The sequence below is a fragment of the Amblyomma americanum genome, chromosome 3 (genome assembly GCF_052857255.1).
Source record: "Amblyomma americanum isolate KBUSLIRL-KWMA chromosome 3, ASM5285725v1, whole genome shotgun sequence".
Classification (NCBI taxonomy): Eukaryota; Metazoa; Arthropoda; class Arachnida; order Ixodida; family Ixodidae; genus Amblyomma; species Amblyomma americanum.
In genome coordinates, this window is record NC_135499.1 from 136,895,189 (window position 1) to 136,910,063 (window position 14,875).

The following is a 14,875-nucleotide window of genomic DNA, read 5'->3' on the forward strand; positions in this document are numbered from 1 at the left end:
TTTATGGTTTGGCCAAGGTCACGCTCAAGGTCAAGCTTCGACCTCGTGAAGTAGTGCTCTCGCACTGAAAAGTAAACGAGAAAGGCACTACGTGGGGTCGAAAAGGGGGTCACAAAGGACACATGTGCACATTGTCCGAAACATACCAGGAATGAGGGAGAAATCCTTGCATATGGGACATGTTCGCGGCGATATTGTGACAGCGAATACCAAGCAGTTTTGCTCCTATACTGGTTATGCTGGTGGAGAGGCAAATTTTCGCATTTAAATCGTTATTTACGAAATCTGCATACGCGTACTGCAGCGTGCCTCCCCAGCACGCCTAACTTTAAGTTACAGTGCTTGTCTGTATAGCGCACTGTGAACTTGGGCAGCGCGGGCCTTAATGTCTTTTTAAGGCAGTATTGCGCTATATACTACTGGGGCATTACTCGTTTAAGACGTTGCTCCAAAATCTCTGTGTAAATCTCTCTAAATCGAATCGACGAGAATGAAACCAGGGTGAAAACGCTCGGATGAAATCGGCAGATAGGCCAGAGCGGCTTGAGAGCCCTGGATAATTAACGAACGGCTCTAGAAATAAATGTGGTTCGGAGCATATGTGCTCACTGTCCGCAGAAAATAAGAAAGAAAACTTTAATGAGGTATCGTGGCCGACCAATTTTATGTTACTGACGGTAAGGCCTTTATGATGTATTAGCATGCTGATTTCTATCTATGCATGCTGATCTATTTATGCATGACATGACTGCACAGCGATAGCAAATAAACAAAAATTGACGTCTACGCCATTCTGCGTAGTGGACTTGACTCAGTGATCATCATCAGCCTTACTACGCCTATTGCGGGGCAAATGCCTCTACCCTACCATGTTTCTGAATTAATCTTGTACTTTGCCAGTTGCGACCACCGTATCCTGGCAAGCTTCTTAAACTCATCCGCACACCTAACTTTCTGCCGCCCCCTGCTACGCTTGCCTTCTCTTGGAATCCACTCCCTTACCTTTAAGGACCAGCGGTCATCTTGCCTTCGCGTTACATGCCCCGCCCAAGCATTTATTCCTTTTAATTTCGACGCCCGCGTTTCTTCCCTCACCCACTCTGCACACTTCCGGTCTCTTAATGTTACGGCTATCATTTTTCTTTCCACGGCTCGCTGCGTTGTCCTTAGCTTAAGCTGAGCCCTTTTCGTTAGCCTCCACGTTTCTGCCCCGTAGGTGAATATACCGGTAAGATACAGCTGTTGTACACTTTTCTCTTGAGGGATATTGGTAAACTGCCATTCATGATGTGAGAGAAGGTGTGATATGCGCTCCACCCCATTCTTATTCTAGTTATTTCCCTCTCATGCTCCGGATCAGCGGTCACCACCTGCCCTGACAGTTGCCATGCTCGCGCATGTGGTGCTTGTTTCGCTTCGCGATGTTACGCCCGTATAGCAGCGGTGGACCTCTCCCCCATACCCTAACTCCCACAGTTGTTCTTGCCAAGCTGCCCGACCGCGCCGAGTGCTGCCGAGCACAGCAGTTGGAGCAACACTTCCCCTCTCGGGCTAGCCTGCGCAGCTCTTTCGCTTTTCTGCGCCACTTCACCGCGTTACCGACCGCAATAAGAAGTGTGCCACTTTCCTGGCAGTGCTCCTCGCCTGCGGTGCCGCGGGCCTGCACACTGCAGCTTCGAACCCGACCGAGGTGGCTGCGTTTCGATGGAGACGAAACGCAAAAGGCGCGCGTGTGCTGTGCGATGTCAGTGCACGTTAAAGATCCCCAAGTGATCGAAATCATTCCGGAGCCCTCCACTGGCACCTCTTTCTTCCTTTCTTGTCTCAGTCCCTCCTTCATCAACCTTCCCTTACGGCGCGGTTCAGGCGTCCGCCGAGATGTGAGACAGATACTGCGCCATTTCCTTTCCCCAACAAAAAATTTCATTTTCATACAGTTAGAGGCCTGGGCCCACCTGACGACGAATCCTGGTGTCAAGACCGGCGCAGTGCACCAGGAGTGTGCGTCTTCTCGTGGAGGGCATGTGGGCCCATATGCATGGCGACACGGTTCGCAAATTGGAGGGGGCTTGGGGGGGATCAGTTATTTTTTTCCCTTATAGTACAAGGGCTTGGATTACCACAGCCATGGTTTCGGGAACTGCATATCAACTCTGGAATAAAAGGCGAAACAAAGGGCACCATGTGCCTCATTTTTATGAGAATAATAAATTGCCCTAAAAAATTACTAAAAGTGTTTTCGCAATACAAAACAATCTTGAAAAAGCCCTCGACTAACATTGCATTTTTCTCTTTTTCCTTCTGCAATAACGCGAATAACGCGACGAGCACTTCTGTTTCTTGGCAAGCTTTAGCCTTGTAAACGCACGTTCTGGGTGCGGGCACGTATCACATCACAAATCGGTCAACGCGTTCGACGCAGTCGCTACGCCTGCGGTGAGCGGCGCGTGTTTTCCGTGTCCCACGTACAGCAGTCACAGCAGAACATGTATCGGAGAATGGCGTTTAACCTGCGCGCGTCGAACACACTGCACTTGCGGTCGCGAAGCAGCAAGTCGGTCTGCGGAACAGGCGCCGGTTGTTGCGCCACCACGCGGGCCCCGCTGGAAACACTGCACATCGCGGAAGAAGGCCTCTCCTGGAACGAGGGCTCCGGGCTGCCCGTCTTGACGAAACACGGGTTGTCGTAGGCGCGACACCATAAGTTGCCGTTGCGCGTGTTGCGAGCGCCGTTCAGCGTCCTCGGTATTGGCACCTTTTCGCTCACGGAAGCACTTATGGTGGCCACGCTGACGCGAGATCCTTCGTGGCTAACTGGCTGGGAGTAGGCGTGATGGTGTCCGAAAGGTAACACTCTCTCGGTGACGTCATCGTGAGCTCCTAGCACCAGGCGCCTCCTGTTGAAGCATTCGTCGACACCCGACGACCAGGAGGCCCTTTGGCCCGTGGAAGAGGAGTGTGAGGGTGAGTACGACAGGTGCTGCCGGGAAGAGAGTATCACGTCCAGAGTGCAGTTGCTCTCTTGGCGAGGAAGGGCGCGGATGTTGTCCTGCGCCTGTTGGAAGATGTCCAGGAAGCGGATCTCGGAGCTCGCGCTCCGCGTGGTGCTGAGGAGGTAGTAGAGGTACGTCTTGTAGCGTGCCTCTTCGTCGTCGTCGCTGATGCTGTGGCCCGAAGGACTGGTCCCGACGTAGAATCGCACGCTGGGGTTGGGTGTCCCGAGTGCCTGGGGCGAGGGCACCACTTCGGGACAGCTGGCCCAGCGGTTCGGATTCCACGTGTCACCTTCGAGAAGAGAGTCGCAAGGAATGTGACATTAGGGCAGGCGACTTTTAGAGGCCACACAGTGTCCGTACCACGCAAGGAAACATGTCTCAGAGAGATAGGCGTTGCATCGCATTAGCGTGGCGAAATCAGAGCAGCAAAAAAAGTCACTGAGCAGGACGAAAGAAGCAGTCCATGCTCTGCATGCAAAGTGAAGAACGGGCGCTGTCGAATCTGCGGTCGAATGGACGGGTATCAAGTCAACGAATGCCATCGCATTCAGTGACAGACGTGTCCTGTAATTACTCACATCTATATAACTGCCCCTATGCCTCCAACTCATATATGCAGAGCGCTTGCAGAGTTTGAGGCAAGGCTGGATCGGAAAACTTACCTGTCATCCTACTATGCGCTTACACGACCCCAAATTTCTGCTCTCGACAAGAGGGCAGGTTGTGGCTAGTGACACGACCAGCTCATGCCATTGACTTCGTGCAGCTTGCCAATAAATGCTAAACTCACTTGCAAAATTTGGAGTTGGCTAAGTGCGTGTTGCGAGAAATTCAACACGACAGCTAATATTAATTAAATTTGTATGTAGTCCAAGATAAAATGTGTCGTCCAAAGAAATTTTATCTGCCACATGTGCCTTTACTCGCTTAAAGCACCGAGTGCGTGCGCCTTTGACGAAGTCAATGTTCAAACACAGAACAGAAAGGGCAAAAAGCGTGTGAAAAGCAGGGAAAAGAAGCAAGGACAGAGAAGAAAGAAGCAGCCGGGAGAAAAAGTGAAGAGTAAAATGAAAATAAAAAGAGTGCGAAGGAGACAGAAATAACAATATATAATGGTTGCTTTTCCTGCCTTATTGCAAACAAAAAAAATCCAGTGGTTCAACCGCGTGACCATGACACAGCAAAATATTCGTCATTTGCACCTGAGCAATGCTTAGACATAACGCATAAAGCACAGCATAGTTCCGTACACTTTTAAAAAATTTGGGTAACATTGTGGACAAAAAAATATGAACACGCAAATTTTTCCAACGGTAGCACATGGCGACTTACACAGTGCTTTAACTGTCTAAGGATTGAATAAACGAGAGGAATTAAGATAAATTAGGCTTTTTTTTTGGTTACTGTTTGCTAAGAGGGGTGCAGTAGTAGGCCACTCTGGGATAATTCTGACTATCTCGGCTTCTTTAACCCTGAGCATTTTTTTTGCATAAAACTTTTATATTTCGCGCCGGCTTTTTTGTGTTCAACAGCTAGGATGATCACCCTGTGTGCCAAGTCTTATCGTGTTACTACATATCATTCAATGGAGTGTAAGGCTTCGTAAATGAAATCAAAATTTTGAAGGTTTGAAGCAAGCATTTTGAAGAATTTTGAAGAATTTTGAAGCAAGCAGACAGCTTACATCGAGGTACCGCCTCAAAGGCTCATTGGACTTCGTTCCTAAAAGTAGCCACTTTCGTCAAGCCGAGCTGAAAATCATGCTTTTAAAAAGGGATTTTACGTCTCACGATATCAGTTCGAGGATTTAAACTCTCACTTGGCTGCCTTTTGTGGTGTCGTATGAGAAAATTTTAGCGCGGAGAGTTCACGTTAACCTACCGTCGGTGTCTTACCAAGAGAAACGTCTTCGCGATTGGTTTCAAGTGTCCTGACGTGGGAGGAGAATGAACAGAAGCATAACCTACCTTGTCCTGATGGAAATTAAATCTATGATTCCGTTTTCTTCAAGGAAACTGAAGCACGTGATATACTGTAGTTGCTTGCTTATGAATATGATAGGTGATGCATTATGGATGATTCTTTTCCACTCGGAAAAAATCGGACGACATTTTGAAAATATCACTGCAAGGACATGCTTTTACTGTTAAGCTAGGCGTTGTGGATCAAAATATTTCTTTTGTGGAACAAATTACAACCTTACAACAGAGACCATCAGACCAAGAATAGGTGCTTAACGGCTGTTATGTGACAACGCACCATACCAGAGGCAGTGCGTCGAGAAATTATGAGCTTAGTCTCTCTTGATGTTTACCAGACCTCGCAATTTCTTATTACCTTCAGTTCTTACTATGCGCCACAAGCAATCATTCAAACAACTCACTGGACGTTACTGAGAACTGACAAATGCGTTGGGGTCTCAGGCGTGGCAGTCTGCCTTTGTATGAGACTTGCTTTTGGGTAGTGTACACAAGCGTCAAACTTTGTGCCATCGCTAAAACGCTACTATCTTAGCAAGAAATTCAACGGACCAAGCTCAATACATGTTGTTCGTAGCATTTCTCCATAAATTGATTTTTTTTATGCTTGATAGTGTTTGTAATGGATCCATCACTAGCCACAGCGGCTAAGGATCCAGATGACTACGCAGAATTTTTTTATTTTTTCTGTTTAAATAAGCAATCTGATTCCGCAAAACAAATAAATGTTCTAATTCTATACCCTTTCAGTACTGCAAAAGAGCGTAAATAGTCACGAACATATAATTTGTAGAACTGAGCTAGCAGGAAACTACCTTAATAAATCAGCTTTCATATATCAGTTCGCCAAAGTTTGAATTATATCTGTCTTAAGACTAGATATACTGAATATGTTTGGTATAGAATTTAGGCTGAAGCGTTGCAGTTTTCATGCATCCAGTGCATTTGGCAACAAGCTGCCTCAGCCAGGTCTGAGCTGTCTCCCGAGTACGACAACGAGGCGGACAACAGGAGAACACACTGCCAAACTATTTGAGTTTTTTTTTTCCACGCCGCTTTTCGGGCCTGACATTTTCCACCACAAGCCACAAGGCTAAAAAATTGCAACAAAAAAATGCCTCCTTGTTTCTTTGCATCAACGTTCCTTGAAAATTAACGATTAGTGAGAAAGCTACCACTGCGTGTGCGATGCTCTCGCCGGTGCTTTGTGTTGCCTAGGGCAACTAGAAAAATTTCTCTGCAAGTGTTCTGCAAGTGTTCAGGCTCACTCCAAATTACCTGTCACTCACATTCAACTTGAGGCCGCCGAAAACGTTTCAATCTTTTGTAGAACTCAGGCGCGTTCCTGCAGCAAGCAAAAAAGAACAAGATCGAAAATGCAGTGAGGGAACAAATGCATCATGAAACTCGTCGTCAAAATTTAGCCCGAGTACCTAATATTCGTAGAAATACATTCTTTATATTTCACTTTATCGCCCTTTCCATTTTTTTTTTATACGGCGGATTAGCTTTTCTCATCATAAACTCGAGTTTCTTGAGGAATAGTTTGACCAAGCCCACTTAAACATTGGCTAGATTGGGCAAGATAAAAAGAAATGAAAACAACCCTTACAAAATTTCTTTAGGCAGTCTATAGACTTCTGTCTATAAATTCTATAGACTGCCTATTTTGTATTGCCTATAGCCTTTTCTCTAGGACTAATCCTAGAGAAAAGGCTATAGGCAATACAAATCTCATTGACAGTTTACAGACAATCTATAGATTTATGGCCAAACACTCTTTTTAGTAGTCTTTTGTCTATAGACAGTCTATAGACTATAGATAGAGAAAAAAGAAAATCTATAGAAAGGCAAAAGAGTTTATATGAAGTCTATAGACTGCCTATAGACCATTTTTTATAAGAGGACACTGCCCTGCCTGCACTTAAACAGGCGCATAAACTCGAAATTAAAACAAAAAGTTACTTCATTATTCGACTGGCGGTGAAGTTTTCTTCGAATAACAAAAACGGGCCGCTGCATGAATATGCATATGCAAGGACGTGTTTGTCTAACACATTACTTCGTTCTTTACCGCTCCCAATGTTTCGAACTTTACCAATGGGCATAATTAAGGGAAAAAATCCAACGACCTTCTTGTTCCACGAGGATAACGTTACAGCTATCGAGTCACTTTTTTCCTCATAGGCATTGCAGAGCTGGCAATCTCGGTAAATTAGTGCCAAACAGGCTATCGGAGCGGCCTACTTAGACGCCCGCTTTGAAGGTTTACGATGAAAGCGCGGAACTAAGGCGGCGGACAACGTACCCGGCGCCAAATGACCCTACAGCCTTACCAGCTGAGATTGATGTTCTCTGTCGGCTCATCGATGGCGGAGATGACCTCGGACGTCTGCCTTTGAAACGCTGGCCTCTCGAAGGCGGGCGAGGCCACGCCAACGCAGTCGTCGAGATCGGCATCTTTCGTAATACCTGCGTGCATGAAGCGGGCAGCGATTACACCTGGCACTTCGAAGTGGGTGGGGCCGGCGCCCCGCTCACGAACCCGAAGAACAACTTTCGTGTCCGGCGCGGCCAACAGTTCTCACCGTGAGACAATGAGCGTTTTGCCACCGCAGAGCGATAACTTTGGCAGGTGGAGACAGCGGGCACTAATAGCCGCGCGAATGCACGAAACAGCCTCGTTTTACTCACGCGTTGGCGTTTTATCTTTCGCCATTCGTCGACGCACACGTTTATTGTTTTGCTGCCAAGTCGTCTTGAAAAGGCGCGATTGTGCCCCAAATTTCCAAGATAAACTTGAATTAGAGCACAGGAATGTGGGTTTCTGAGAGCGCTTTCTGCCCACATCCACTCTGGAGACTTTTTGTTTTTCAAACGGAGTTTTTGCAAGCTCCAGGCGGTGTCATGCAAAGCGTCTAAGGGTCTACAGGACTGACCCCATCCAGTTTTTGCTTTTGGTAAAAATCGATTGTATGTTTCTTTCTTTACTTGATCTGTTAATGCTCTTCCGGCAGCAAAACGCATTTATTGCTTAAAAAATAGCATTAAGAAATTTTTCCTCCACTCCATTCCAACTCGGGACGACTACGCAGAAAAGAACACCGTGATCTCTGATTCAAATGCAAAGCGGTGTAGACTAGCCTCTATAGGATCCGCTCGAAGTTTACTTGCAAATTCTGCCGGTGATGGCGCCACCTGTCTAATTTTTTTTTGCATTTTATAGCTCACTAAACCACCATTTTCATTCAAAGCAGCGTCTGTCATTGGAATGCAGCAATATAGTTATACATAATATGCAGCAATATAATTATTATATAGTTATGATTATAATTATACATATTCGCAGTTAGCCCCCTTCGAAAGCGACAACGGCAGCGATATAGGACAACGGTGAGCAAAACTTTATACTCTTACAGAATGTCGACTTTCATGCTCCCTCTACAGCACGCACGAAAATCATCCCTGCGTGTTAGGAGATCAGTAGGAGCGGCAACATTTTCTGCGCTCATTGTTATCTTGCACATAATGAACGTTCGGCCCCATTATTTCCTTCGGTGCTAATATCTTTCCTCTCGAGCATAGCTGAGAGATCAGCCTTCGTTCGAGAGCAACAGGTGATGTGGGCAGTGCTTTTTCAGTCGAATTCGCGTGGAGTGCGCGTGAGTCAGAGATAAACTTTCTTCGGCGGAAGCGTGTGTTTGAATGCGTCGCGATAACAATGGGTCGATAGCGGGTACTTAAGGACACGGTGTGCGCATGCCCCACATGTTCGGAAACGTTCTAGAAAGCACAGCGTTTTCGGTAATTTACGAGTACATTTGCAGATTTTAAGCCTGCCTAAGCGCGTTTCCTAACATGTGGCAAGCTATGCCCGATTAGGTCTGTGAAGTGAAAAGTCGCAGAGCAAAAGTATTTCATTTTTTATTTATATCGTTGCTGCCCGATTCTTCAGAGAAGAGAGGTAGCGGTAGCTGTGCTGCACCTCTCCCGACAACGCTCTCTCGTGATCTGCACCACGTGACTCGAGAGAGCACACTGTCCTCCGGCGCCCACATAGCCTTATGGCCGAGAACCATCTGGAGGCCTTCAAAAAAAAAATAATAAATTGGTTTTGAGGAAAACAAAGGCGCAGTAACTGTCTCACTTCTCGGTGAGCACCTCAACTGCGCCGTGAGGGAAGGGATGGAGGAGGGAGAAGAAGGAAGAGAGAGAGATTCGCCGTGTAGTGTAGGAGATTCGACCATCTGGGATATTTTAACGTGCACTCACACTGCACAACTCTCGGGTGAGACTTTTCTCAATGCATTCCTTTGCTTACCTCGCCTTTTGTCAGCACCACACCCAACACCGCAGCCTGCAAATAACACTGCTTGTTTAGCTCTCAGTCATGACGTCACAAGTCGCAGCTACCAATTATAAAAGGGTGGAGCAATGAAGAATGAATCGGGAAAAGGATCGTTTCAAACTACGGCCCCTGAATAACAATCGCATTGTCTAGCATGTGTGTGCGGGAGTTTTCTGTCACGACATGCTAAGCGGCAGGCAACGGCGTTTGTCTCCGTGGAAGTTCGCCGTACAAGTACCACTGTAAAAGGCTTGACGAGTTCAAAAATCCGCTCAGCGTGGCATTGGTTATTTGTCCCCAGTCACAAATGCTTCTCTAAAGTCTTCAATATAGGGCAAATTAGCAACTTTAGGGCCTGATTCAAGACCCTTCTCCTACGAGAAAGCTGTTCGGGAATTGTAAGCTTTTATCAATGGTTACCTAGAATGGGTTGCCTTATCGGCGGTTATCACGAGCCAAAGTCTGGGTGCCAGCCAATTATTACACTGTTACTTAAGAAGACTACACTGCACGAAAGAGGACAAGACGTTCGCGCCTGCATATCCTGTACATTCGTATAAAAAGCCTAGACCGTTTATTCACATAATTAACTTCCACATTGTTCCAAGAGGACAGAATTAGCAAGGCACTTGTCCTGTGAATATCATTCTCCAAACAAAGTAAGACGACGTGAAAATGACGCACTGCCTGGATGTCTTGAAAACGGACTTTATCTGGCCTTCGTTTCCTACTCACAGAAACGATGTAGGGACATCCGAACCGGAAGTAACACTGACGAGAGATCCCCTGAGAGTACACGCAAAGAAGTTTCATGCGGTTGGAGCAAGCGTTGCCGGTGAGAATAATTCCGCGAATATTTCAGTTTCGGGCCTTCTAGAGGTCGTTTCAACGCTCGGCGCCAACGGAATCGGTAAACACCAGGAAGTTTTGAGCATCGACTATGGTGCACCACGTCATTAGCTCAAGTATGCGTGAATGTCATGGAGAACTTAGCGCTTTTTCCTTAATGTTCAATCGTATCTAAGTTCGGCAAAACTATGCTGGTCCGGGCTCCCTCTCTTTTTCACTTACGGTCTTTTTTAACCTTTCGTGAGGACTAATAAAAGGGGAAAAAAGGGTTGTGTGGTGGCGGGCTAATTTGGTCGGCGTTCCACCAAATGTGCTGTATGAAAATTTCTTTGATGCATGATGAATGGCGACATCGTTAATTCGCGCGCACGCTGACAGTAAGCAGGTCGTGAGGACAACCAGCTGTGCCAGTACAACCAAGCACGTGCTGCCGCAGCAGGAAACCAGAGGTACCGGTGAAGTCGAGGGCACATGTGTCAAGGACACAGAATGTGCTAGTTTCCCCTTTCCAGCAAGAATCACGGATCCATTAAAAAAAGTAAAAAACCAGAAGCTGTCTCAGTGCATATGACCTAGCGTACGTTAAAACCAAAAAAAGAAAAAAAGGAAAGAAAATACCATTTCAACAAATTCTTCTAGTCACGCGGTCGCACGTTATCGCACGCAAGCAGGACTTGATTACAGCGGACATATAATAAGCACCGCAGTCCAAGCGACTTACCTTCTGATATCCACTTTCTTTGCATCCCTAGTTCCGCAGATACAACGAACGGGCACAGACGCGGAAGAAGCAGTGTTAATATTCCACGCACCGTCACCACTGCGACGAACGAAATGATGACCGACACCACACATACACGCACTCTCCACTATTCAAAATAACGATCACGGCACGGACCACGACGGCTGGCAACCTTGCGACAGCGATGTCTGGGAGCTCTGCAGCACTCCAACACCTCGTCCGTGTAACGACGGCGCGAGCGAACCGTCGTATCCCGCTATCAGCAGGGCCACTTTTGCTCGCTCGCTTTCTTGCCCGCTGTGCGAGATAATGCCGCAACAACGGCATGCACAGACTTTGCTTCTCTTTTGCACTTTCCACCGGTGGACGTTGCCTCCAGTGTAGGAGTATGTATAGTACCTGGCGAGCGCCGCCGCGCCTTTGCCCACTGCACGACGAGACGGCCGATGGATGCATAAACCGCGCCAGGACGCCTCTGCTTTGACGCGCCGCGCCAAGAGAGCAGAGGCAAGTGGAGGAGGAGGGGATGTAGGTAAGTCTCTGCGGGGTTGTGAAACGCCGTTGTAGCCGAACCCAGCCTCCTTCCTATCCGCATGCCGCTTCGTCCGCCTGCCTTTTTTTTTTTACTTGTAGCGCTTTGCGGAACTGACGCGGCCCGTGTTTAGTCGGCTTTTGGAGCGACCCAGGTGCGATGTGTGTACGTAGGGAGAGCAGGACTGACCTCCTCTATCTGCCTCTCTCTCTCTCTCGCTCGCTCGCTCCCGTCGCCTCCGTTCCCATGGCTGGGAAGGATAAGGTTCGGCGCAATGAAGTTTCGTTCTTCGGGATCCGCTCACAAGCGAGAGGATCGCGGTGAATCACGCGCCCGACTCGATTTCACAACGGACTGCGCGTGGGTGTGGGAAGGGAGTGCGAAATCGATCACTCTCGCCCGTTGTACTAAGCGTCCCATCTCTGAGTAAGCGCTGCGAGGCAGCAGTGCGACCAGCTGCATCGTGTGCGCGCAAATGTTGCGCAAATGTAGAGACGGGGCGTACGCTCGATTTCTGGAACAGCCCGTATCTGCACCGCATTCGCTTGTTCCCTTTTCGCATCGCTCGCGCCTGCACTTCGGCAGCTTGAGCTACCGACAGCACGATTGAGATGTTGAAATCGGTACAACATGACGGAACATGTCCGTCTTAACTAGCTACCTAAAATGTCTGATTTTTTTTGCGGGAACAGCTGCTGGATTATCTGTACGTCCTTACTCGTCGCTCTGCCACTAACCCTCAACTATTAGTACTCATTACCTTCGTCTAACGCTATCAAGGTCGTACCCGTGTTCATCTTCGTAGGTACTGCGAGTGATGGCAACCAGGAATGCGTGCGGACCGGGAGAGCACCGTTGAATGGGCTGTAGTAGCTGCATTTTACACATAAGTGATTAACCACGACTAGGCGCTTGCACATACGCCCCAGTCCGGACGTCATCGCTGTGCAACCTTTTTCTGTGGCGGCTGGAGCAGCGCTGTCAAACTAGTTACCGCCGATAGCCAACCGATAAGCTTCACATTAAGAGCGACCTGCTGGCGCCTCCTTGTCACGGATTTTTCTTTAACCCACCCGGTCACAGTTCTCCAGCCCTCGGGAGAATAAGGAAAGACAGGGCTCTGCTTCTGCTGTCGTGCGCTATGCGCCCCAGGGCTGGTGTATTTCAGGTTCCTTGCCCACGTTCCTTGTCTACGTGACAGGCACTGAAATGTGCCCACATTTCAGTTCCTTGTGGACGAGAAAACGATGATGTGCAGGAAAACGTGCGGGCCATGACCAAGTATGTGTAATGCTTGTCTAGAAACAGTCTATACATAAGTTTTTATCCTTATAGGCAGCTTATAGATCAAAGTGGGCTAAATATAGGCAAGGTCGTAACTTAAGTTCATAGACTGGCTTATACAGTCTGTAAATTTGTCGATATAGGTAGTATACAGGTGCGGACATAAGTAAACGAAGCACGCCATTCCGTTCCAAGGGCAGTCACGCTTACCTTTTAGGAATCTAAGCAACATTATTTGACCGTGAGGAAGCTCACTAGCATGAACTACCAACATGCACATACCATAGCTGCCAATTTCAATGAGGAAATCCGTGAAAAATATTAGGAGCAAAAAGCGTGCTTCGTTTACTTTTGTCCACACCTGTTAATTGATACCTCTTAACTGATTTCTGATTTAACAGTCTCAGAATGCTGAATGTTTACGGACCGTTAAAACAAATTATTGTAAGATACAAAGGAAGCAAGAGGCGAATCGGTGAAAGTCGCCATTCTTACGACATGCACAACGCTGAAGGTTTCTGCTTAGAACCGAGATATTTAAGAGAGTCTAGTACGCGCGGGCATTTCGCGACATGATTACGTCTCGCTAAGGAACAATGAAACGGCCACGACTCTCGCGACGAGCGCCTCCGTGAGATTATCGTTGGCGCGCGTTTTGCAACTGGGCCGTCATTGCAGCTTCGCTATCAGCTATGTTACTGCAGCGCCAATAATTCGCGTTGCCATTGTGAGCGAAACTTATACGCAGAATACACTCTCTTGGTTGATGTCATCGACCACAATTGACACTGTACATGATACGACCTCGGGGGATTGCGATAACAGCCAAACAATGACATAAACGAGCAGACAATAGGAAAGAGTTCCGCTCCAGTACCCTTTGCAAGGTTTTTTTTCTCCTTTTCTTCGTCTTTTTGTGCAACTTTTTTAGGGCGACTGGCTTTCGCAAAAAAAAAAAAAGCTCTACATCTACTACGAAGCGCGTGGTTACCTTCGCCCGCAACCGAACACCACTTTATAGCTGCGATTCAGAAGCACGTGCTTTTCCTTGTGTGTCGACACATACAAGGGGGAAAAAAAAGTGAGAGCTGCTGAGCGGTCGCACACGACATCTGTTAACCACATGACTGCCGAAAATGCTTTATCCGAGCTTCGCGGATCCTTCCTTTCCAACTCCACGGGCCTTTCGAATGCATGTAGCCTTGCGAAACCCTTGCCTTCACTTGCCGGTTTCCTCAGTGCAAATTGCCTAGATTGAACGACAAGAGCCTTGGGCGAGATGGCTGTGGTTGTTGCTGGACGTTGCGCAAGGCAACGACAACGACCAATAGCTCTAGAGTAGGCGGGGTGACTTGAATTGTTTCTGCAGAGGAAACCCGCGCGGCGGTTGGCGTGTGTCGCTTTGTTATGCGTGAACGCTCTGTGGCATGTGTACCGTCTGCAGCAAGGTTTCACGGGCCAGTGAAACCCAGAAAGTCCGTTGCTCCGAGAAAGGAAGGTCGCCGCCCGGAAGCGTAGCGTGGAGCTTTAAGTTGAACACCACACTTACACGCATGAGCACAGTCACAGAGCGCCCTCTAGCTGCAGGATGCGCACCCACGCAGCGGTGGAATTTAGGTTCGTCGATTTCTCTCCCGCCGCGGTGGCTCAGTGGTTAGGGCGCTCGGCTACTGATCCGGAGTTTCCGGGTTCGAACCCTACCGCGCCGGCTGCTTTTTATGGAGGAAAAACGCTAAGGCGCCCGTGCGCTGTGCGATGTCAGTGCACGTTAAAGATCCCCAGGTGGTCGAAATTATTCCGGAGCCCTCCACTACGGCACCTCTTTCCTCTTTCACTCCCTCCTTTATCACTTCCCTTACGGCGCGGTTCGGGTGTCCAACGATATATGAGACAGATACTGCGCCATTTCCTTTCCTCAGAAACCAATTATTATTTTTATTATTTCTCTCCATTTGCGGCTGCCGTGGTCTTAAGTCTTGAACGCGATGTGTGTACTGCAAGCCTTGCAAGCAGAAGAGATTTGATTTGATTTGATTTGATTTATTGGGGTTTAACGTCCCAAAGCGGCTATGAGGGACGCCGTAGTGAAGGGCTCCGGATATTTCTACCACCTGGGGTTCTTTAACGTGCACTGACATCGCACAG

General features: G+C 47.9%; 1 protein-coding gene across 2 annotated transcripts in view; it reads right to left on the reverse strand.

Moving 5' to 3' along the window:
- Nucleotides 1-2,161: 2,161 nt before the first annotated feature.
- LOC144124969 (uncharacterized) overlaps nucleotides 2,162-14,875 on the reverse strand; it is a 29,531-nt gene continuing 16,817 nt past the window's right edge. The window contains exons 1-4 of one of the 2 annotated variants that reach the window (XM_077657962.1): nucleotides 10,894-11,267; nucleotides 7,312-7,447; nucleotides 6,265-6,320; nucleotides 2,162-3,285 (exon numbers count right to left, since the gene is read on the reverse strand). In XM_077657962.1, the coding sequence (XP_077514088.1) occupies nucleotides 2,426-3,285; nucleotides 6,265-6,320; nucleotides 7,312-7,447; nucleotides 10,894-10,918 (1,077 nt within the window). In that variant the 5' untranslated portion in view covers nucleotides 10,919-11,267 and the 3' untranslated portion in view covers nucleotides 2,162-2,425. Of the gene's footprint in view, nucleotides 3,286-6,264; nucleotides 6,321-7,311; nucleotides 7,448-10,893; nucleotides 11,268-14,875 lie in introns of those variants that run through there. The other variant, XM_077657963.1, reaches the window with a different exon arrangement.